The sequence below is a fragment of the Podarcis bocagei genome, assembly GCF_964188305.1.
Source record: "Podarcis bocagei genome assembly, chromosome: 10".
Lineage (NCBI taxonomy): Eukaryota > Metazoa > Chordata > Lepidosauria > Squamata > Lacertidae > Podarcis > Podarcis bocagei.
Genome location: NC_138135.1, coordinates 1972621 through 1996698, shown reverse-complemented (window position 1 = coordinate 1996698; position 24078 = coordinate 1972621). Strand labels below are relative to the sequence as shown.

Below are 24078 nucleotides of genomic sequence, written 5' to 3'. Positions count from 1 at the left end.
CTCGAACTCAGGACGCAAGGGAGAAACGCGCTAAGAGGAAGGCACGCTTGGCAAATCCACACCGTGATCAACACCTGCCCGGAAACCAATGTCCCCACTGTGGAAGGATGTGTGGATCCAGAATTGGCCTCCACAGTCACTTACGGACTCATTGTTAAAACCGTGTTTACGGAAGACAATCTTACTCGGCTAGGAGGGATGGCCAAAGAAGAAGGAGGATACAGGAAGGCGGTCAGTGGCACGAGGCATCGGCTGGTCTTCCAAGCGCTGCGCTCTCAAGAAAGACTCCGCAGAGCCCTTGTGGCACCTGGAAGACATCTTCCTTTGTTTGGGCACCAGCTTTTGTTGCCCCAGGTGCCCTTTTCTGCCTGCAAGCGGGCAGCAGGGTGCCAGTCCTTTGCCAGCCTCCACTGGCTCCAGCTCTCCTCATCTCTGCCTCGGATGAAGGAATTTGCCTAGAGATTCTCCAGCTGGGATTCCTGCATCACAGGGGGTTGGACTGGATGACTCTGGGGGCCCCTTCCAACCCCACAATTGCTCCTAGACCCCCCCTCGCTTCCAGGCCTCTGCCTCCCAGTGTGTGGGAGAGAAGGACCCTCAGCCTGATCCTGCAATCTCTCCTTCTTCTGCTCTTCTGTGTGTTTGTGTGTGTTCTGTTCCTCCTGCTGCCTCTAAAAGCCACTTAATTGGGCGGCGAAGGAAGGCAAAGCCCCCTGGGCTGCCCAATCCTGGAGTGTCAGTTTTGGGTCCCTCTCCGCCTCTCCGCGAATTACGAGTGACAAGGAAAATCAGGACAGATGCCGGAGAGCTCTGAGTGCGAGCGGGCGGCCCCAGCCACAGCCCCGCCAGCGCAAATCAATCTTCACGATGCTCTTGAGAGGCACATTAGAGGCACTTGCTGCTCTCCACCAGGTTGGGGGGGGGAAGGTGGGGCAGGGTCCGCTCCTGGAATGGCCCCCCCCTCTTCTGGTTGCGATTGGCTGGAGGGCAGCTGCTGGGAGCCGTGGGCTTCCGATTCTGCTTGGTTTCTGAGTCTTGGTGGTCGGATGATGGGAGCTGGCCGGCCCGGGGGGGGGGGTCACAGGCAGGTGGCTTCAGGGGCGTCCCGGGGGGAGGTGGGGAGAGCCCCCAAGGTCTGTGGTGGGTAGCGGGGAGTGGGCAGGGGGTGCGGTGAGCCCATAATGCCAGCAGGCAGGCGATTGGAGGCCGCAGCTACATTTCGGGTCTTCTCAGCCTACGGGTAGCGTCTGCCAACTTTGGCTGGACAGCATCCTCCTCCTTCCTCACCCAGGCCGTCGTTAAACTGCGGAACTCCCTCCCACTGGAAGCAGTGGGCGCCACCCAAGTGGATGACTGAAAGAGGAGGAAAGAAATCCAGAGAGGGCTGTTGATGGCTCCTAGCCAAGACGCCTCTGCCCTGCCCTCCACTGTCTCTCTGGATGTGAGTTTCTGGAAACGGCAGGAGCGGAAAGGGCTTTTGTGCTTGGATCCCGCTTGTGGGTTTCCTTTCATGGGCAGAAGAGGGTGCTGGACTCGGTGGGCTTGATCCAGGCAGACTCCTCCTCTGAATGTTGTCATCTTATAAGCCGGCTTGAGGAGGGACTTTGAAATGCCAGAAATGAGACTCCCAGCCCCAGAAGGTGCGAGGGGTGGGGATGTCAGGAGTTCAGCCTACACCCGAGTAGGACCCTGGCAGAGACACCTGCCCGAGTGGCATGTTCTCTCCCTCCTGGTCATTCGTTCGGGAGCTCCAAAAGCTTTCTTCAGCCTGAACATACAGCGACCGATGCCACCTGACACCAGCACACTTAGCGATCCGCAGAGTGTTCGCAGTTTGCATAACAAACCGCAGCATTTTGGCTAATCTACTTTATTTACATATAAACACACACGGAGCACTGCAACATGGCTCCCCCTCTCTCTAGAATCAAACAGGAAAGACAAAAAACAAAGGACAATAGTCCCACTTCACGGAACACAGGAACACAAACATCCTGTCTCTGTCACTTCCCACTCTGTGGAGTCAAAACACACTGTCATGCGACAGACAACAATCACATGACTGCAATCACGGAGCAGGAATTCTAACAGGGGAGTCCCTTTTGGCCTCTTGGGGAGGCACCCAGAATCATTGGCGCGGAGGGAGGGAAGCAGTGGTCCCCCTCTGGCCTGTAGAGGACCGTGGAGCTCATCTCTGCTGGTCTCCCTTGTGGCTGGAGGGGGCTGGCTTGGCATGGGGGGGGGCAGGGGAGGTGTGAGGTGGAGCACATGCTTGCCGGCACACTATTCCAGGGCAAACCCTTCGTGGGGACTAGCAACACATCATTTTTTAAAAATAAAAAACCCCTATCAGTAATTCAACTCTAATTCCAAAGCCCGGAGATGGGGAAGCCATGTGAGATTCGTGGGGGTCCCTGGGGTCATCTGGTCCAGCCCCTTGCAGTGTTAGGAATCTTGACTAATTTGGGCAGGGATGTTGTTGTTCTGCTGCTGCATCCGGAGGGCTACGGGTCCCAATCCTGCCTTTAAAGCTGCAGCTGTATAATACCAGAATGCAGGGGGAATCGGAGGCTGGGGAGTGTCGCTTGGGTCTGCTGGGCTTGGTCCTGCATCTCCCTTGGGTGCCCTCAGAGGGGCTGGTGGGCCCCTCCTGGCCAGCGGGTGCAGGCGCCGGAGCCGAGGGCCACAGAGCGCAGCCTCCGTGTCAGCCTGTCCTGTCTCTCTGCTCCCGTTCTCCTCCTTTCCTCCCGTCAGGAATATGGAAATAGCTGCCTGCGCTTTGAGCAGAGCAGGGCTTTGAAGTAGTAATTTACGGTAGTAATTTACTGTAAAACAAAGTCATTTGGAAAGCTTTTGGAAAGCATTTCACAAGCATTTAAAAAACGGAGTGATAACACGAGAATGCGGAAAGAGGAGCGTTGAGAGGCTCCTTTGAAACCAACGCTCTCAGCCCCAGCGGAGACCACGTGGCGGCTCTGGGGCTCCGCGGTTGGGGCTCCAGGCACCGCTCCTCACGAGGAGACCCCAGGAGAAGCTCCGGCAGAGGCAAAGCGCCTCGGTTCCCCGCCCTGTCTGGAGGCGGCTGCTCCAAAAGAGGGTTTCGCCACGCAGGGAACGAGCTGTGTGTGAATCTCGGCGGGGCAATGGGTCAGTGCGTCCGGCTGTGGACCACAAGGCTGGTGGTTTGAGACACCCCCCCCCGGGATGGCTGTGGGCAGGATTCCAGGATTGCAGGGGTTGGACTAGATGTCCCCCAGGGGTCCCTTCCGACTCTACAATGCTACATTTCACTATAATTCTGGGGGATTTGGGGGATCTAAGGAACTCTTGTGTAGTCATCTTGTGAGATGGTTTGGCAGCAGAAGGGTGGTGAAAGCGGGGGGGGGGCTGCCAGCTGAGACTCCTTCACTATCGATCAGGACGGCTTATCCTTGCGTTGGTGGGGCTGCAGGGGGAGCGTCTTCCTGGGAGGCAGGCCAGGGTGCAGGGGATCTCTGGTCTGGGGGGGGGAACAGTCCTCCCCAGCCATTTTCCGTCACTTTTGTCCACCCCACCTCTCATTCTCTGTAGGAATTTCTTCAGGCCTGTCTCCCAAAGGGCCAGGGGCTGTGAAGGCAGAGGCATAGAGGGGGCCCATTTTGTTGTGTTGCGTTGCGTTGTGTTGCATTGCTTTGGAAGAAGAAAATGATTTATATCCCACCCTCCCTGGCCAGAACCAGGCTCAGGGCGGCTAACATCAAAATACATGAGCTTTCGTGTGTATGCTCACTTCTTCAGATACACTGAAACAGAATTCACCAGACCATAATGTAGGGATATCGCGGAGTGGACAGTGGGGTCCGGAGGGAGCACACTTTCCACCAGCAGGCAGCAACAATCTGCCTGCACGCGTGACCCTGGGGTGCAGGGAAACCCCCCCCCCGACAAGCCACAGCTGTCTGGAACATCGTTCCCTCGGTCTGACCCTTTGCGGTCTCAGCAGTCAGCGGTGTCCTGTCTGTGACCTTTTCCCTGAGACCTTTTGTCTCCTTCGTCATACACTGGGCAAGGGGAAAATGACACTGTGGAACAGGTGCCAAAATAGCTTTGTACCACCCCACGATCTCGGGACGGAAGATGTGTAAAGGTCGCAGCCCCAAAATGTATTTGCCTGGCTTGCATATTTGTCTCAATAAAAGGAGCCTCCACAGGAATGGCAGTAGCTCACTTCAGCCCACCTGTGCGCAGCTCACATGATGATCAACACCTGTCTTGGCCTTCATTTCACCCTTATATATAGTGAGAGGGCGGGAGGGGTATTACTCAGAAGGGGGGTGGGAATGAGTGACTGGCTGATAGGTGTGGACAACCTGTTGGCGACTGTTAAGGACTGCAATTGGTCTTACAGGAAAAAGCGAGGGGTGAGATGGTAGGAGGAGTCCCTTTCTGAGAAAAACCCCACCGCAACCTCCCACGATATATAAGGGTCTGGTGACTTCTGTTTCAGTGTATCTGAAGAATAGAATAGAATAGAATAGATTCTTTATTGTCATTACACAAGTGCAACATTGTACAAAGTGCAACGAAATTGGATGCCATCCCTTAAAACATCAAAAGCAAAACAACAACAACAACCAAACAAACCACATTCCAGCCACACCCACACCACACCCATCAAACTCCCAGGTCACACTATCGAGTTACAAAAGAAGAAAAGAAGTGCGCCTGCACATGAAAGCTCATACCTAGAACAAACTTAGTTGGTCTCTAAGGTGCTACTGGATGGAATTTTTTTATTTTGTTTTGACTACAGCAGACCAACGCGGCTACCTACCTGTAATCAAAATACATAATACATTAAGACATAAAATTTAGGAATCGACTGAAATACAGCTTAAAATTGGATTAAAATCAAGATCAGATCAGATGGTTACCTGCAAATTATAACTATAGGGGTTGGGAACCTTAAGTACTCACGAGGCTCAGCTATTTGTATGAGCCAGTGAGAAGAGTTAGAGAGGCCACTTATATGCAGGGTCTTGTAAAAGAAGAGGGGTCAGACTGAGCCCCGACCAAAGGCCAGGCGGAACAGCTCCGTCTTGCAGACCCTGCGGAAAGATGTCAAGTCCCGCAGGGCCCTGGTCTCTTGGGACAGAGTGTTCCACCAGGCTGGGGCCAGGGCTGAAAAGGCCCTGGCTCTGGTTGAGGCCAGCCTAACCTCCTTGAGGCCCGGGACCTCCAAGATGTGCTGCCCATCCATGGATCTCAGGGTGGTTCAGAAAACAAAAAACACACAATGCGCAATAAAAACAAGAGCGAGATCCCCTGATCCCCGCCTCTCCCAAGCCCATGGCTGCCGGCCGGTTCTGACCTCTGGCTTTGCTCCTCTCTTCCTGCAGGTGATGCAGGTGCTGAACGCAGACGCCATTGTGGTGAAGCTCAACTCGGGCGACTACAAAACGGTCCACCTCTCCAGCATCCGCCCCCCTCGGCTGGAAGGCGAAGGCACCCAGGTAGGCTGTGCCCGGGGAAGGGTTCCTGCAGGGGGGGGGCTGCGTCTGTTGGGCGAGGGGAGGCTGGCTGAAAATCCACTTTCTTGCTTGTCGCCGCGTTTCCAGGAGAGTCTCTGTCTGAAGAGGGGCAGTTTTGGGGGGAGGAGAGACTGCCCACTGTTTGCCCCATTGCTTCCCGCCCCCCGATGCCTCAGTCTCTCCACTGCCACGAGTGGGCCTAAGACCCGTGGACGTTTGTTCAAAGTGACCCCAGATCTCGGCTTTGGAAAGGGATGTGTGGCTGGCAGCGGAGTCTCTGCCGAGTCTTTCTGGATTATTGCTGTGGGGACCCTACAGTTTTGTAGAGCTTTTTGGGCCGGTCGCTCTCTGAGAAGCTCAGGGTGGGCACCAGTGGCAGCCGTGGCTTGTGAGCCCTGGGAATCCTTGATGGGGGTCTTCCGCTTGTCTTGGGGGGGGAGGGCAGCCTCCTTTTCCTCCTGAGAATGAAGCCTGGCTCCTCCATCTCCCCACCCCGTTGGGCTGAGAAAAGGCAGAGGGATGGGTGGCTGGGGGCCTCGAAACAGACTTTGCATACCTGGCCTGGAGAAGAAGGCCATAGATCCATAGAATCAGAGATTGGTAGAGTTGGAAGGTACAGCAAGGATCATCCATTCCAACCCCCATCAGTGCAGGAATCTCAGCAAAGCCATTTAATGAGATGTAATGAGGTTGAGGGTACGTTTTATCATATGTGGTGGTTTGTTACTTCTGGGTCGCCGCGGGATGCAACCTGAAAACATCTGAAAACACACAACCTGAAGCAAATGTAACATGAGGTATGACTGTACAGTGGTACCTCTGGTTACGAACAGGATCCGTTCCGGAGGCCTGGCTGTATCCCAAAAAGTTTGTAGCCGGAGTCTCCCTTCTGCGCACGCGCACTGCGCGACTGAGCGCTTTTGTGCATGTGCGCATGGCAAAGCCCGGAAGTATACACTTCTGGGTTTGCCGTGTTCGCAACCCGAGGATTGCGTTACCCAATGGTAACGTAACCCAAGAGTCCACTGTATAATGCATTGGAAAAAAAGTGTTTAAAAGTACCGTTCCAAAAATAACCAGAGTCCTTTTTGCTGGGGATAATTCAGAGGGAAATTCCCAGGTGCCAGAAAAGACTATTTATGTCTGCCACTACTGCGACCCGTGTTTTGTTAGCCCCCAAATGGAAAACGAGTGAGGTCCCAAACAAGAATTGTGTTCATTTAAAAATGCTGGTAGCATTGAGTGGAAGCAAGTTCTGATGGTTGTAACAATGGATTACTGAGCGGTTTAGTTTAGGTAAAATATTCAGGGGTGGATGGTACGCAAAATGAACCACGGAAAGAGAAGAGAAGTCATTGATTTAAGGTTGCATCTCACCTTGGCTGGGTTTCAACATAAGAGACCTAGAAATTGTGGGAGAAATTATTCTGTTACGCTGGAACTGAGTTAGTTGGATTTGGGTTTCTGTCTGTTGCCGCAGGCGATGGCTTTGGGGTCCTCGCCTGCTTTTGGTCCCTAGGTTTTCTGTTTCATGAGTTTATTCGCGTTCTTCCACCTGGAAAGCACCCCGTGCCGTTTAAACTGAAAAACAGTAAAGGATAGAGAACCACCAAGCGCCTTGGAAATCAGTCCCTGAGTGTTGGGACCCCCGTCTTTCCCCAAATGCTTGTCTGGTGAGCTGCCCTGCCTGCCTCCAGCGGGAGAGAGGGGCTGGGGGGGTCTTCCTTGGCAGAGGCCGGTCTCTCTGCTTCCTCTCCCCCCCCCCCACCGCAGGCCTTCGCTGTTCCTGGAGGCTCCATCACAAGTCGAGATTTGGTTATATTGGGAGATAAATTTTCTTCATAAAGGCTGCCTTTCTTGGGCTGCGGAGTTCTGCTCGCCCCGGGGGGCTCCCGCTTCCTCTCCTGCCTCCGTGTGCCCCCCACCCAGATGTGCTCCATCCCTCCGGAGCGGATTTTCAACGGGGGGGGGGCACGTGGAGGTGGGAGGAGAAAGCGAGAGTGGAAGCCTGTTTCGCCCCTTGTCTTTTCAGGCCCTTTGAATGGTTTCTTCTCGATTCGTTTATTGCTTTCCGTGTCCTTGGCTGCCGCAGGGTCTTTATCGAGAGCTGCTTTGAATATTACCCAACATGGACAGATACTTCTGGTCCTTCCAGCCCCCCCCCCCCCGGGCTGCATGTGACCCACAATTTTTTATTTTTAAAAGCTCTGTTGTTCACAGGGGCACCTTTGTTAAAGCCCCATTTAATGTGAGGATGGGCGGAGTGGGGGGGGGAGTCTGGTTGTGGGGAGCGCAACGGGGGCCAAATGCCGGGAAATGAGGGCAGGGTGGGATGAGGGAGGGGTGCGCATTGTGTGTGGGGTGTCTCTGCCCCCCCAAGGCTCCCTCGCCACAAGGAGATGGAGCCTTGTGCTAGAAAAGGTCCTCTATCCCTCCCTATTCCCTGGCAAGGAGCAGATGAGCTAATTTGTGCAATTACGTTCCATTGTTCTCTTGCCCAGTGGCCAAAGCTGGGTGGTTCTCAAAGCAAATTACCCTTTTTAAAATAAAATAAAAAAATAGCAATTTTTCAGCGGGAGCCTGAGGCCGCTTGCAGGGTGCGGGCCCTGCTGGAGTCTCTCATAGCAGCCGCATCGCTGCTACCACTGGGCTCTCCTGTCCAGAGAGCCGTTGGCCTTTTCCATTGCCTCTCTCTGACCTCACAGGGCCCCAGACGTACAAATCACTCCAGTGTGCAAATCTCACCGGAGCAAGTGAGTTTTGCACATGCTGCTTTTGGGGAGGAGCTCTGTGTCTCCGTCCCGCTTGGATAAGGAACCGGGAGGTTTCCAAGGGCCTCTCAGCAGCATCCGCTCATCCCGTTGCCACGAGGCTTCCTTGGAAATTTGGTGCCGGGCGCTGCGCTGAGGTTCCTTCACCTGCTTTTGTGGCTTGGGAGGGTGAACGAAGGAGGCGCAGCGAGGAGCAGCCCCCGCAGTCGAGAGAGGAGGACGAGGATAATTGGAGGGCAGGAGCTATTTGAGCGTGTCTGGCGCTCGCTTGTGTTTTGGCCCGGAACGGATCGGGACATTAATTCCTGCAGGCTCCGCTTGGAGTGGAAGGAGGGCTGGAGTTCCTTGCAAGGGAGGGGGGGGGTTTGCGAGTGGGGAACTGAAGGGAGGGTCTTCTAGACCTCAGTTGGTGTGCGCAGAGTTTCTCCATAAGAACGTGAAGCGCCTTTTGTGTCAGGCCAAAGGAGGCATCGTCCTGTTCTCCAATTTGTCATCACCACACTTAATTTGTATACTGTCTTTCTATCTTACAATACCCAAGGTGGTTTACAAGCTGAGGAAACAAAGAATGTACACCTTATAACGGGTTGGCAACCTAAGGCCCACGGGGCACAAGTGGCTCACGGGGGTCGTTTAACCAGCCCACGAGCTGCCCCCCAACCAAGCTGCCTGCTTGGTGAGTCCCCGCCCGCTGAGCTAAACTGGCACAGTGTGGCACGGGGACTCGCTTCTGCGGCGCCGGAAATCGCAGATGCCGGAAAATGCATCTGTGCAGACACCAGAAATCACGGGCGCTCATGCACATACGCAGTCTGGCCCATGGAAGGATCTCCGCTGGAGTGAACCGGCAAGGTAAACCTTGCTGACCCCGCCTTATAGCAATCTAATACAGTGGTATCTCTGGATGGGAGCGGGATCCGTTCCGGAGCCCCGTTCGCATCCTGAAGCGAACGCAACCTGCGTCCGCGCATCTGTGCGTGTGCGGGTTGCGTTTTGCTGCTTCCACGCATGCGCGTGACATCATTTTGACCGTCTGCCCATACACGCATGGCGAAACCCAGAAGTAATGCGCTCTGGTACTTCCGGTTCACCGCGGAGTGCAACCCAAAAATACTTAACTTGAAGCACATTTATCCTGAGGTATGACTGTACATAAGTGTGATAATAAGACAGAATTTTAAAATAAGCAACCTACATCAAATAAAGTAACATTCAAGAATCATTAGAATAGTATGGAATAATAATCTCAGCATATAAAAATTAAACAGAAACCCACTCTTAACAATTGCAATAAATAATTTCTAGACTGCAATCAGTGAAACTACGGCAAGCCACTGAGCACAAAATAATACAGTACAAATTGAGAATTGCCTGCTGGTTTTGCCAAGGCAGCTGCTTTGATGCCGGCCTGGACGGACCATTGGTCTGACCCAGCAGACGCAGGCAGGATCCGAGCGCCGCTTCCAGGTATCCTGAATCCTTGCTGCCTCTGACCCGGATGCAGAGCAGAGCCAACGTGGCTGGCGTCTTTTAAATTTTGTTTTCTTTAATTAGGTTGATGTACCCGCCCTTCATCAAAAGGTCACAGGGTGGTTCATGAGATAAAGCACAGGATAAAAGCACAAGTAAATAGGACAAAAGCAACAGAACAGTAACACTCCCCCCCCCCCAAAAAAAAAACAACCAACCCCCCACATTTAAAAGGATGTGGAATATCAGTCAGCCAAAGGCTTGGCTGAAGCGAGTTGTTTTCTCCTGGAGCCTAAAACACAGATAATGATGCAGCCATCAACAGCCCCCTCCTCCATGATTTTGTCACGTTTTCATAGAGTTGTAGAGTCAGAAGGGACCCCGAGGGCCATCTAGTCCAACCCCCTCCTGCCAGGAATGTCTACAGAGTCATCCCTGACAGGTGGCCACCCAGCCCCTGCTGTAAAACCTCCAAGGAAGGAGAGCTTGGAGGCCGTCGCTGCCTCTTGTGGCAAGGAGTTCCGCAGTTTCAGCCGAGCTTTTATTTGCCCTGACTCTTCCAGGCTTCAGCTCCGTGGGAAGGCCTCAAGTTTTCCTGTTAGTAGAGGTGGAGGCAAACGCCTCTCTCCTCTGCCTCTTCATGCCTTGCAGTATTTTATTGCCTTTTCTTGGCTGCTGTGACGCAGGCCGTGTGGGGCTGCCCAGGGAGCCAGGCTTTTTGCAGCAGAGGAGGCTTCTGCTTGGCCCCTGTGGGACTGCCATGCTGGACTAGAGGGGCACCCTTTGGCCTGATCCTGCCACAATCAGGCTCTCCTCTTGCTGCTGCTGCCAGTCAGGGTAGGTAAGCATGGCCCCATGCGGTGCGAGGCAGCTTTTGATTCTTCCAAGAGTCAGACGAGGTCTTTGCCTGTGAAAAGCAATGTTTGGAAAGGCTGTGTGCGTGGCAAAATCATGGAGGGGAGTCATTCCACACCAGAGGCCCCCTTGTGCTGGGGGCTGGCGTGGGGCTAAGCCCCCAAACCGTGGGGCGTAGGGGGAGCGCAGCCGGGAGCCTTGGAAGTGCCTCAGCACCCGGTGAGCTCATCCGCTCTAAAGACAATGGATTTTTAGCGGGTTTTTCCCTAAAGGGAGAAAGCTTTGAAATGTTGCTGTGCATATATTGAAAGAGATTATGAAGCTCATATGTGAAGAGACAAAAGGTTTAAGAGATGGAGATAAGGAACGGTGCTGGCTGGGTTGCAGGAGGCGGGAGGCGATTAAGTCCGGGGAAGGCTGATGCCAGAGATGGTGGAGATCAGGCGGGAGGCAGGAATAAGGGGGGGGGCGAAGGTGAAGTGCCCTGCAAAGAGAGCGGCAGGAATAGCGGGGGGGGGGGTGGGTAGCTGCCAGAAGAGGCCTGTGGATGCAGAGGGAGACAGTCGGGAGCCCAGCTGTGAACCACGGAAGGGAAGGGATTGCTTCCTCACCATACTGGAAGGTGGGGGCAAGGCATTGAGTTGGCAAAAGAAGAGTTGAGAGGTGCCAAGGAATAATTTGGAGAGCGAGCAAGATCAGGCACCTCCTTTGGGGCCACCGCTGAGAAGGCCCCGCCCGGCCTGCTTGCCAGCCTAATGGATCCCCCTGCTGGACACGCCAGTGGGACCTCAGGCGTTCACCTTAGACTAGGGGCCAAGTCATGCAGGCGGTCATTAAGGCAGTCCTGTCCGTAACCACTTGGGGTGTGAATGGGTCATGCCAGCACTTTCCCAGCCAGGAGAAACTCCCCTGGATTTTCTGATGTGAGGGCGATCTGGCTGCGACATCTGTCACCCCATTGATCACCAGGGTTGATTCGGCTGATCTGGCTGGCTAGGCGGGTGTCCCCTTCCTCCCTCACCGCTCCATGTGCGTCCCTCCCGAAGCTGCGCGCTCGGTGGAAGAGGACGACCATCCCAGATAGAAGGAGTGTACCGTTCTTCGGTCAAGGGTATACGATAGCTGCGCTCCCCTGCTAGAACCTCCAAACAAGCTCAAGAAACAAGGAAAGCTGCCAGGTGTCTGGAGAGAAGCAGTTCAGAGTGGGAACTGCGGCAAGGAGGACCTCACGTCCATAATCTCTTTGGCCTTTGGCCTCAGTCAGAAGGGGCCCCTGATGCCCCTTGCAGGGCGGGTCTATTCAGAAAGGGGGGGCTCTTGTTCATGGGAGCGTCTCAACCCCCTTCGTTCAGCCCGGACACTGAGGTCCAGCTCTGAGGGCCTTCTGGCGATTCCCTCGCTGGAAGAAGCAAAGCTACAGGGAACCAGGCACAGGGCCTTCTCAGTGGTGGCACCTGCCCTGTGGAACGCCTTCCCATCAGATGTCAAAGAGAAAAACAACTGCCAGACTTTTAGAAGACATCTGAAGGCAGCCCTGTCTAGGGAAGCTTTTCATGTTTGATGCATTACTGTATTTTAATATTTTGTTGGAAGCCGCCCAGAGTGGCTGGGGAAGCCCAGCCAGATGGGCGGGGTATAAATAATAAATTATTATTATTATTATTAGGGAGGGTTTTAAGCAGAGTCTGGATGGCCATCATCAGGGATGCTCTAGCGGGGATTTCTGAACTGCAGGGGGTTGGACTGGATGACCTTTGGGGTCCCTTCCGACTCTACAGCTCTTTGAGTCTGTGATTGGGGTAAGAGAGATGAAACTGATCTGCTGAAATGCAACATAAATATTACTTTTGATGCGATATACTACAATGCTGCTGCTCAGTCGGCCAGGACTCTCACCCCCCAGGGCCTGAGGAGCTGCCTCCAAGGGGACTAAAGGAGCTTGCAGACGTAATTTCAGAGCCTTTGTCTAGGATCTTTGAGAAGCCTTGTAGAACAGGTGAGCTCCCTGAAGACCAGAGGTGGGCAACGGTTGTCCCCATCTTCAGAAAGGGGGGGGGAGGAAGACCCAGGTGACTCCTAGAACAGAGAATTCAACAGCTGGTCTGTGAGGACTTAGGAAAGGACGCTGCGATTACTAGGACCCAGCATGGGCTTCTCAAAATTAAGCTATGCCAGACCAATCTGATTGCTTTATTTGATGGAATTACAAACTTGGTGGATCAGGGGAACTCTGTGGACATAGTACATCTTGATTTCAGCAAGGCTTTTGACAAGACCCCCCATGATAGCTGGTGAAATGTGTGTTGAACGAGGTCACGGTTAGGTGGATTTGCATCTGGTTGACTGACTGAACCCAAAGAGTGCTCCTTTCCTCGTCATCAAGGGGGAAAGTGCCCAGTGGGGGCCACGGGGTTCTGCCTGGGCCGGTTGTTGTTCAACGTATTTATAAACAACAATTGAGGGGATGCTGGGGACTCTGGGCAGCACCAGGCAGCAGCTGCTCCCGGTTGTGGAGACCTGGCCGGTGGGCACAGAGAGGGTGGGCAGGATCTCTGGCCTGGGTGGCGTGTGGATGGCAAGGGCTTGCCTGGCCTCGGGGAGTTCTGGAGGTATTGGGGAGGGGGCTGTGGGCTTGTGTGGGGAGGCACTGGGGGTGGCCCAGTGCAAGGCAAGGAGGGGGCTTTGCAACCTTGGCACGGGGTCCCTGTCCATTGCCCCTGCTGGGCTGGCCTGACTCTGTGCTGCCTCCGCCGCAGCGTCTCGAGCTCCTGGGAGGGCAAGTGGCTTCTGGTACCATAGATGGAAACTGACAAACTGAAAATTCGGTGTAATAAACTCCTGCCGCCTTTCATCTCCTGCCTGCGTCACCCTGCGCCAAATGAAATCTGAGTGCAGGAGTCAGTCAGAGCAGCTGAGATCTCCCATGGCGGGCGCCTGGAGGTGGGTCCCTGGCCCCCGTGCCCCCCTCCCCAGATGCCCACTTCTCTGGCAGAGTTTGGAGGCAGCAGGTGGCTGGGAGGAGCGGACTGACTTCCAGTGCCCCTCTCCCTAGGGGCCCTAAGGCGCTTCCCCCCCCACCTCCCGCTGCAGTTGGCGCCCAGGCGGTGTGGCCTGCCAGCCTGTGCCCAAGTGGTGCATTGCTGCGCCTCTGTTTCCTGGGAAAGCCCTGCGCCAGGCCAGCGTTGCCTTTTCCTGGCTCCGCAGGGTGTGCGCTCAAACAGGGCACCCAGGACACCTGCTTGGCCTGCAGAAGGCGCCAGGGTCGATCCCTGCTGGTGGCATCTGTAGGGCAGAGCTGGGGGTGCTCCCTGCTTGCAACCGGGGCATGCTGGTCCTGCCAGTCCGTGCGGGCAGCCCTGGGCTGGATCGGGCAGCGCGTCTGACTTAGACACCGGATTCTTCTGCCCCCTCTGCTGCGGCTGCGCTCCAGCAAGTCTGGGGAAGAGCCGTATTTTATCCAAACTCCATTAAACAGCCGTCATTGCCGTCTCTTCCCTGCCCTGTCATTTGCTGATTATGAAGATATTTATGTGGCGCTGGGAGCTCTCTTTTAAATAAGTGAGCGGAGGATGATTCGCCTCGCCTTCCTCCAGCGCCAGCCAAGGGGCTCCTTCCTGGGGAGGGGGGCAGTGGGGCGATGCCAGCCTCCAGAGCCCGAGGGCTGGGCTAGCGGAGAGGAGGACCCCTCTATCGCTCTCAGGGCTGTGCCCTTGCTCAGCGGGGGGCCCTGGCCTGGCGCCCGTGGAGGAGGCGGAGGGGAGAGGGGGCTCAGGTGGGGGTTGGCCTCCCTTCAGAGCCTTGGGAGGCAGCTGGCAGTCATCTGACCAGGATACCTGCCTCTTCTGGAGTGGTGGCTTATTCTCCTTGCCGGTTTAAAAATAGCAATTCCGAAGGTCTCAAATCACACAGCGCTTTAAGACATGCCAGCCTTTACTTGGGAAGCCACCGCTTTCCCTGCAGCAAAGAGGGCAGCTTGCAATCGCTGCGCCTCCAACCAGCTCCTGCTCTCCGAGCCCCACAGAGGAGGAGGAAGAGGGGCAGCCCTCCCAGGAAACAAGGGGTGGGTGGGGGTACTCTGCTGCCCCCCACTCCTTGGTTATTTGGTGCAAGAATCTTTGGCTTGCAGCAACGGCAGAAGCCGCCTTCTGCCCCCAGCGCTGAAAAGAGGATTGTTCTCTTCTGCGCGTGACGCTCACGCTTGCTGCAAATTAATTAACCTGGAAGCTTCTCACTTGCCGTTAGTCACACTCTGTGGTCCTTTTCGGGGGGCTCCTGAAAGCACCTTCCTCCAGGAGGGGGGTGTCTGTGGGGCAGGAGTGGGGGCTTGCAACCTCTCTTTGCTACTAGTAAGTAGCTTTGCGCCTTTTTGAAGCTGCTGTTTGTGTGTGTGGAAAGAGAGGTTCCAGCTGGGCCTTCTGCTTGAGAACCTAAGACGAGCTCGCTGGATCCGGCCCATGGCCCTTCTAGTCCAGCCTTCTCTTCTCACAGTGGCCGACCCTTTGCCCCAGTGGGGAACCAGCAAGCAGGATCTCCGCCCAAGAGCCGCTCTCCCAGCAGATTCAGAAGCATAGCTGCTCCTGTGGGAGGGAGTTCCACAGGTTCCCTAGGCGCGGCCTCTTCCTGCTGGGCAAACTCTGCTGGTGGGTGGAGCCAGGCAATTGCCGCTGCCAGTCTTCGGCCACGAGATCCCTCTGCCCGTTGCCCTGTTCCGCCAGGCCCTGGATTTGGGAGTGTTTGCCACGAAGCGGCATCCTGGCGCTTGCGGAGCCATGAAAGATTAACCAGAGCGGCTTCTCGCCTCCGTGAAATCGCGTGGCCAGGATCACGGGAAGCTACTCGTGTAAGGGAGCTGATGGCGGCTGCCTCTCATCTGCCGCTGTGGCTCCCCGGGAGAAGCGCTCACTCCGCCTGCGCCCGAGTGCCGGGCGTTTGGGGGCACGGAGGGCGGCGGGGAGGCAGGGTGCGAATCCTCCCAAGCGGCGGCAGCCTCGTCAATATTTAACGGGAGGCCGAGTCGCTTTCCAGGAAGCTGCTGCACACGAACCTCCTTGTGCCCCCGAGGCGGAATTGCTCTCTCTAGTGGAAAAGTGATTAGTTTGCACAACTCTCCCGTGTCCCCTCTGCATTTTCTCTCCCCGGTTTCTCGGTCTCTGTGTGCAACCGAGGGGGTGGGGGGGCAGGGATGCGAGCTGCATTTTAGGCAGCCTCTGTGTCATCTGCAAGAGAGGGGGAGAGGCTCTGCCAACGGGGGCTTTGGGGGGGGCTCCTTGCCATTCCGCTGCTAGGAGGTGGACCCTTCCTGTTTTGGGGACATCTGGTTATGCAGAGTTGGGGCCACCCATCCTACTCCTGGTTCATTTTGGGTTTTCTCCTGCTTCACCTGGAGCCATTTCGAGGATGGAGGAAGTCACAGCACGAAGGGGGCAACTGCTGGGTAGAGACTGGAGTATCCCTGAAGAGGAGGAATTTGCAGAATCGTATTATGGTGCTGGAGGAGACTCTGGAGAGTCCCATGGACTGCAAGAAGATCAGACCTCTCCATTCTGAAGGAAATCAGCCCTGAGTGCTCACTGGAAGGACAGATCCTGAGGCTCCAAGACTTTGGCCACCTCTTGAGAAGAGAAGACTCCCTGGAAAAGACCCTGATGTTGGGAAAGATGGAGGGCACAAGGAGAAGGGGACGACAGAGGACGAGATGGTGGGACAGAGTTCTCGAAGCTACCAGCATGAGTTTGACCAAACTGTGGGAGGCAGTGGAAGACAGGAGGGCCTGGTGTGCTCTGGTCCAGGGGGTCACGAAGAGGCGGACACGACTAAACGACGAGGGTGACGAGGGTCATCCAGTCCAGCCCTCTGCATTGCAGGAATCACAGCTAAAGGGCCCCTGACAGAGGGCCACCCAGTATCTCTTTAAAAGGAAGCTGAGTCCACCACCTTCTGTGGGAGACCATTCCACCGCTGAACGGCTTTGAACACCAGTCAGTTCTTCCTTTCTTGTCACTTGAAGCCATGGGTTCGAGTCCTACCCTCCGGAGCTGGCTCCATCCTCCGTGTGACAGCCCTTAAGATATTTGAAGACGGCTATCCCGTCTCCTCTTTTCCAGGCTCAACAGACCCTCCACTCGGCAGTCCTCCTCCTCTGCCCCCCTTCCAGCTTTCGCCTCTGGTTCCAGGCAGTGTTTGTTGAGTTAGGGGTGGGGGTGAATGTGGGATCCTTGCTTGACAGATGGGCGTTCCTGGCAGTCCTGGCACAGACTCTGCCCTGAAGCAGCCCTCACTGAACGGCCTGGCTTTGCCGAGGGAGGAGGGGCGCTGATGTTGGTGGCAGCAGCAGCCGTGCGACCCCATTTCCTCACCCCCTCCCCTACGAGCCGTGGATGCTGAGTGGGGCTGCAGGGTGCAGCTGGGAGCTGTTTGTGGGCCTTGCAGGCTCCCTGGCCGTCCGGGGCGTCCAAATCTGAGCATCTGATTTTTGCTTCCGGCCGGGATTTCTGGCTGCAGGCCACTTTCGTCCTCCAGATAGCTAAAAGCCTCTCCGCTTTCGAGCTGAGCAAGCCGGGGGCCTTGTCTCTCTGAGTGAATTAATAGCGAGATCTGCCATTGGGCAGCCCAAGTCCTGACCTATTTTAAGGCGAAGGAGGGGATGAGACGAGCCAGGTTCTGCCAAGGCGCTGGAAGGGCCTCTGCAGCGCAGGAGGAGCAGCAGCCGCTGCAGTGTCTGCCGTTCAGAGCGCGAGGCCAGGCCCTCCCAGGCTCCTGCTCTTTTGCCGTGCCAGGCAGGCTCCAGGCAGGCCGCCCTGGGTGCGGGCAGGCACTGCCAGCCCCAAAGTGGCGAGAGGCAGGCAGATAATCCGGGAGAAAGCTATCCTGGGTGGTGTCCAGGGGGTACTGCTGCCTACCTGAGAATTCGCACTCGGAAGCCGCTGTGCCGGCGCCACTGCTAACGAAGGCTGGTGACCTTTTAGCACTCTGGGAACAGAGTAAGCTCCCTCCTCCAAGAAAGAGTGGCAGAACGCTCCTTCAAGGCAGGGAGGGATGGGTGAGAGGAGCACCATCGCCATAGCAACCGAAGGGACCTGCCGCTTGGAAGCAAAGCATCCTTCGCGGAGGAGCGAGCACCAGCCCTGACTCTCTGGATGGTGGCCCTTGAGCACATGCTCAGGATCTCGCTGCCTGATAAGCTGCCTGCCGGTGTCCTGCGGCTGCCTGCCCAATTTTGGAGCAGAAGGGGCCGGGCTGTGTGCCAGGGGGCAGGAGGCTTAGGGCAAAGCCAGCAGAGTGGGGTGGAGGGGAAGGGTTTGTGGCTGCCCCAGAGTGAGGCCCGCACAGTGTCGGCCCGTGGAGTCACAGGCTGGCTTGTGGAGAGGCTTCTGCAGTCGCCAGCTGGCCCTCGATAGCCTCCTCCCCAGACTTATTTGCCGAGGAGCTTGCAGTTCCTCCCGCCTGCTCTGCGTGTGCCACGCTGGCACCGGACTCCCTGCTGGGAGGAGAGGCCTCCTGGCTTCTGCCTTCGGATGTGAGCTGCGTGGCGTTTCACCTTGAGGATGCCAGCCGTGTGCCTGGCTGGATGCCGCTCTCTCGCTGGCTTTGGCTGGCATCGCCCCCGACCACCTTTTGCCAACCTGCCACCCGACAGATGTTTCGATTGCAGCTCCCGCCAGCTGCTGCCGGAGGGACAGAGCCTGACCCCGACTGCTATCCTGCTCCTTCAGGGAGCTGACCTGTTTCCTAGACAGGGGGCTACAGGCCCACGCTCCCTCTGCCGTGTCAGGATTCAAGCTCAGCTTCTTTTTCCTTATCGGTCTCAGCCCTGGATTCAGATGCTGTGGGTGAAGCAGAGCCCGGTGTTAGCAGCGCACAGAGGGCACCTCACTCTCAAATCCTTAACAACCACTCCCAGTGGCTTCATATAGATATTTAATAGCACCGGGGATAGAATGGTGCCCCGCGGCACCCCATAACGCCACTGCCGAGGGGCTGAAGAGCACTTTCCCAACTCTACTCTCTGCACTCAGAGAGGCAGTGCCCCCCCATTTGAGCCAGCCCAGGAGGGCACCATCTTTCCTCGTAGCCGCTGATGCCCTCCTTCTCTGTGAACTTTTCAAGGGGAATGATCCTCCCAGGCCAGAATCAAGGATGTGCACATCATACTTTCCAGATTTTGCAAGCAGGCTTATTATTCTTTTTTTTTACAAAAAATGATGATGATAAAGCCAGTTGTTTAAATGGCATCCTAATTAGCGCTGGGGGTGTCAGTGTTAACCAGAACGTCAGAACTTGAGGATCTGCAGTTCGCCTTAATTTCCAGCAAATTAAATGCGCTTTCTGTCTTGACGTGCCCTGAACCCTCTCTGCCTCTGCCTCTCTCCCTCTGCTAATGAGCCTGGTCAGTTAAGGGGCTGTCAGAGGATCTGAGGACCGGAGGCAAGAGGCGGCTTCCCTTTCGAAGGGAGAATTGGGTCGAGGTGGCTTAACGGCGCGGCTCCGCCTCAAGAAGGGAGCCTCTGAATGCCGCCCGAACCTCTCGGTTCCACGGTGGACTCACGAGAACGCAGGGGACACTTCCAGGGAAAGCCGTACTTAAACGGGGCAGATCTCCCTCTCCGTACCGCCACAGCCAGGTTAGGTGGGCAGGTGCCGGCCAAAGTGGGGTGGAGAGGATGGGGCTCCCTTGAATTAGCTCAGGGGTGATTCCTGCTTTGCAGCGGGTTGGACTAGATGACCACTGGGGGTCCCTTGAAACTCTGCAGCTTTGGGATTCTGTTGTTTCACAGTACGGCCACTGTGGGGGGCTTCCCTTGCTCCCCCTCCACCGCTGCTGCCGCCTCGGAAGGGCTGCCTGCCAGGGCCTGCCCCCCAGGTGTCCCCCTTCTCCCTCTCCTCGAGGAGACCCCAAGTCTCCCCCCCCATAAAAAACCTTCCATCCTCTTCCTCTTCCTTTGAGGCCTCGCCCCTCCCGCGCTGGGCAGCCTCCCAAGTCCTGCCGCTGCTGCCATGCCTGGCGAAGCTTGTCACACACACGCACCCTGGACCCATCTGGTGGCCAAGCCTGCCAGGTGCTGCTGTCCCCCGATGTCAGGGCTGGCAGAGGATCTGACGAGTGGGCAGGTGCTGCTGTCATTGGCTGGCCCAGCTGCTCCTGCCCACATGCCACATTGGCCAAGGCAGGTGCCCTTCACTCTTGGGGGGGGGGGTTGTCTGTGTCTCCCTTCTTTCAGAGGAGGAGCTGCCCAGCTGAGCTGGCAATTGTTGGTCAGGCCAGTTCAGGCCCTGCCAGCCTGCCTTGGGGTGCGGCCGCGTGCTGCAGACTCGCACAGTGGTGCAGTGGTGAAGGCAGCAGGATGGTGCTGAGCTGCTGCTGCAGCCAATGGGGGGCAGGTCTTGCGCTCCCTGCAGCAGCTGTGGGGGGAGCTTCTGTGCAGCCCTCCAGGGGGCACTGTGCCAGTTTGCATCTCTTAGTGCAGAAAGTATTGATCTCATGTGTAGATATCTTTCCTATTCTGGTTAATTCTAGAAGCTTCTCTGTGTGAGAGAAGCAGAGGGGCGGAAGGGGTAATGATTGTTTGGGTTATACCTTCAGAGAAGCTGAGTACAGCTGCTTTGAATTAGTTCTCTTCCAATTAAGGTCATGCTGACTACAGTAGCACCTCGGCTTATGCCAACCTCGGGTAACGTAAACTTCGGGTTGTGAAAGCGGCAAACCCGGAAGTGTTTTGGCGCATGCGCAGAAGTGGTCCTCAGGTTACGGAAACCTCAGGATCTGACCGGACCTCCGGAACGGATCCCTCCCGCAAGCGGAGGTACCACTGTATAGGCCAAAAGGAGCCTGGATTATGCTCTTCTCTTCTCTCTCTTCCTTCTGGTGTGGTGTATCTGTTTCTGTACATAGGGTGCTTAGTGCTAAGGTTTAGTCTTGTTATGAGTTAAGTTTATAAATGCTGCAACTGGATTTTGTATGGACTGAGCCACTCCTGATTGTATTGGGTTTGAGAACCATTACGCTACGCTTGCTTTCAGCACAAGGAAAGCTCTCCTGAATGAGGGACTATTGCCTATTGTCTATTTCTGGGAACTCTGCAACGTGTTTGAGGTTTTCCTCCACACGTATGGCACACGTATGGCAACATATGACACAGGGTGGCGCAAGGCGTGGCGCCCTTCCTGCGGTTCCTGTGCAATGACCCTTCCTGTTCGATGGGCATGGGGGGGCGAGAGAGGAGGCTTCTTTGGGGGCAGGTCTGCTGTAGGTCGGGACGTGATGGGGGGGCCTTTTTGCTTTGCTGCGGATATGAGCTGGTCAAGAATCCTAGAGTCCTAGAACTGTTGAAGTGGAAGGGACCCTGAGGGTCATCCAGCCCACCCCCTGCAGTGCAGGAATCTCTGCTGAAGCATCCCTGTCCGTCACGGGACAAGGCCTTGCCATGGGGGGCATTGTGTGCCACGCGCCATGCCAGGTCCCCTCCCTCTTCACGCAGAGCGGTTCTCAGTTCTTTTAAAATTTTCCGGGGGCTTCTGATATGACTTGCTGGCTTGTCTCCTTGTTACTTGCTTTCCCCAAACCTCATGTTCCACGCGCTGCCCTTGATGTTTCCGCCAGACCAGATGCTCTTTTAAAACTGAGATGCTCCTTTGGCCAGCTGGTCTCTGGAGTTCTGGAGTGAAATGTTCAATATGGTTATTGAAATGTTGACGCGTCGGTTAATAAAATGCTGGTTCGTATTGAATTGCTGCTACTTGTACGATTTGTTTACTCTGATCCCTTGCAAAGCCTTTGAAGTCCTGGTCATCAACCAGGGAGACCCCCCCCCCCTGCCCTGAAGTCTCTCTGTCTGGATTTGGCCCCCTGCCTGGGCACCCCAGTTCTAGCTGCCTTCCAAGCGCTGGACCCCCGCCCCACAGCTGTCCAGGTCTCCTTGGCTGAGGCAAGCCGGGAGAGGGAGGTGGGGGCTCCTTTTCCCCCCATAGTCCTGGGTGCCGGAGGCCTCCTTCGCTCCGCCCTGGGGGTGGTGTGCAGGTTCGCAGGAGCCCCCTTCTCCTGGCTGTGCCGTGGGTCATGCCAGCCCCTTCCTTGCCTCTCCAGCCCCTGTGCTGGCACTGGGGAGGAGGGGGAGCCGGGGGTGGAGAGAGCGAGGGGCTCACCGCTGGGAGCTGTGCGCTGGCATCCGATAAATTGAATTCTCCTCCAGAATCTCTTCATTGCCTTCCTGCCGGCCGGCCTGCCTGCAATGGGTCCCTTCTCCATCGTTCTGGAGCACAAAGCGGCAAAGGGGAAGGGAGGAGGAATCAATTCCCCGGCTGGGAGGGTATCGGTTGGGAGGCATCTTTCTCTCTCCCTCCCTCAAGCATCTGCCGGGGGAGCTGGGGGGGGGTCCCTGCGAGCGAGGAGGGGCACCTCACGGCTTGGGAGGGATTTGGCTCATCAGGAAGCGCAATGGCCCCTGGAGCCAGCTGTTTCTGTGGGGCTGGGGGGGAGAGCATCCCCCTGCCTCTTCTTTCTCTCTCCCTGAATCCCCTCTCATTCCTGGGCTCCATTGAGCCAGATCAGGCACTTTCCAGAAATGTGGCGCTGAGCTCTGAGCTGCCGGCACGCCTCTCGCAAACCAATGACCTTCAGCGCCCCCCCAAACTCCCTGCTCTGCCTGCAACATGGCCCCACCCTGCTGGCTCCCGGCCTCGTTGCCCACAGCCATTGCCCCAGGCCCGTGGGGAGGGGGTCCCACCCTCTCCTTTCTCGGCACTGAGAGGCTCAGGGTCCTGGTGTGTGTCTCTGTGCACCTGGGGGGGTCTTCCCTGCTATGAGGAACTAGCCTCTTGGAGGCTGTAGGCCATGGGTAGGCAAACTAAGACCCAGGGGCCGGATCCGGCCCAATTGCCTTCTAAATCTGGCATTCGGACAGTCCGGGAATCAGCGTGTTCTTACATGTGTAGAATGTGTGCTTTTATTTAAAATGCATCTCTGGGTTATTTGTGGGGCATAGGAATTCGTTCATTCTCCCCAAAAAAATATAGTCTGGCCCCCCACAAGGTTTGAGGGACAGTGGACTGGCCCCCTGCTGAAAAAGTTTCCTGACCCCTTCTGTAGGCAGAGATAAGGATTTCCCTGCTCCATGGGGCCAAAGGGGGCTCATCTTAGTCTAGCCTCCTCTTCTCACAGTGCCCAACCAGATGCCCTCATGGGCACCCAAGAAGCAGAGCAAATCCACCCTCCTCCGTTTCCCTGCAGCTGGGATTCAGAAGCCTGGCTGCCTCCCGCTGCGGAGGGCAGGTTGCAGCCGTCGTGGCGAGGAGCCGCCCAGCGCCCTCCCTGGATTTGGCCGGTCCTCTTTGAAAGTTGTCTCCTGTGGCCGTGAGTTCCATAGCTTAATGGTTCATCGTGCAGAATAGTTGGGCAACCCCAGCAAACCTGACCGCCACACTGCTCCCCTCGAGTCAGTCTGCTCTGTGGATGGACCAGGGCCCATGGATCCTGCTGGGTCTGGCCAGAAGCAGCGAGGGGCTGGATCCACGGGTGTCCTTCCCCCCCCCCAAATAGCACCTTTCTACTGGTTCTCCCGAGGCTGTTGCCTCCCTCTTTCGGCTGCCTCCATGCCAGTTCTGCTGACGAAGACGCGGCCGCGGCCCCCGAGTGCCTGTGCTGGCCTTGCGGAGACCCCGGCCAGCTTGGCCAACTGGCTAATTGGCTTCCGCCGCCGCGGACCCCTCCCTGGGAGACGGATGTATCTGGATCTCTGGCCGGGCTCCCCTGGGAATAACGGATTGCCCTGCCTGGGCTGATTATCTAACAAGTTCCTACGAAGTGTAACGCAAGCTGACAAGACAAACAACTCCATTAATTTGAGGCGGCTGCCACTCAGGCGGTGGCGGGGGGAGGCGTCCGTAGGGACCCTGCGAGCGTAGATGCGGCCCTTGAACTCTGTCTCGGGGGCCGGGGACCTCCTCTCTGCCAGGCTGGCAGCAGCCTCCTGCTCTGGCTAGTATGAGCCGTGTCTGCTGGAGAGGAACGGGCAGCCCCGGCCTTGGAGCTGGGAGGATCGGCGTTGCTTCTGAATCCCAGTTGCTCTTGCGCTTCTGGGTTTCCCTTGGGGGGCAGCTTGCTGACCGCTGTTGGGACTGTAGACTTGGCCAGGTGAGCCTCTGGCCTGACCATGCCGGGCTCTGCTGATGTTTTTCTTGAGCAGCTTCCTTCTCGGCTGGGTGGGGGCTGCTCTTGACTCAGCTCTCGGCATGGGTGGGGTATAAATAATAAAACGATGACGACAATGGTGGGCGAGGAGGTCCTGCCCCCCCCCCGAAAGCCTCTCTGCTCTTTGCAGGAGCTCTGGGGCAGTCACAATAACAGGAATAATAGGAATTCACGATTCCTTTTGGGTTTCAGTGCTGTAATGTGGAGCTGTCCTTAAATTCCGTGGTGCTGATGGTGGTTCTTTTTATCAACTCTCTTGAGCTGCCAAGGGCACCTGTTTCTGTGTGCG

At 56.3% G+C, this 24078-nt stretch overlaps 1 protein-coding gene across 1 annotated transcript in view; it reads left to right on the top strand.

The window, feature by feature from the left end:
• SND1 (staphylococcal nuclease and tudor domain containing 1) overlaps window positions 1-24078 on the top strand; it is a 229299-nt gene that overhangs the window by 30131 nt on the left and 175090 nt on the right. The window contains exon 10 of the mRNA XM_081209915.1: window positions 5379-5492. Coding sequence (XP_081066041.1) covers window positions 5379-5492 — 114 coding nt within the window. The remainder of the gene's footprint in view (window positions 1-5378; window positions 5493-24078) is intronic.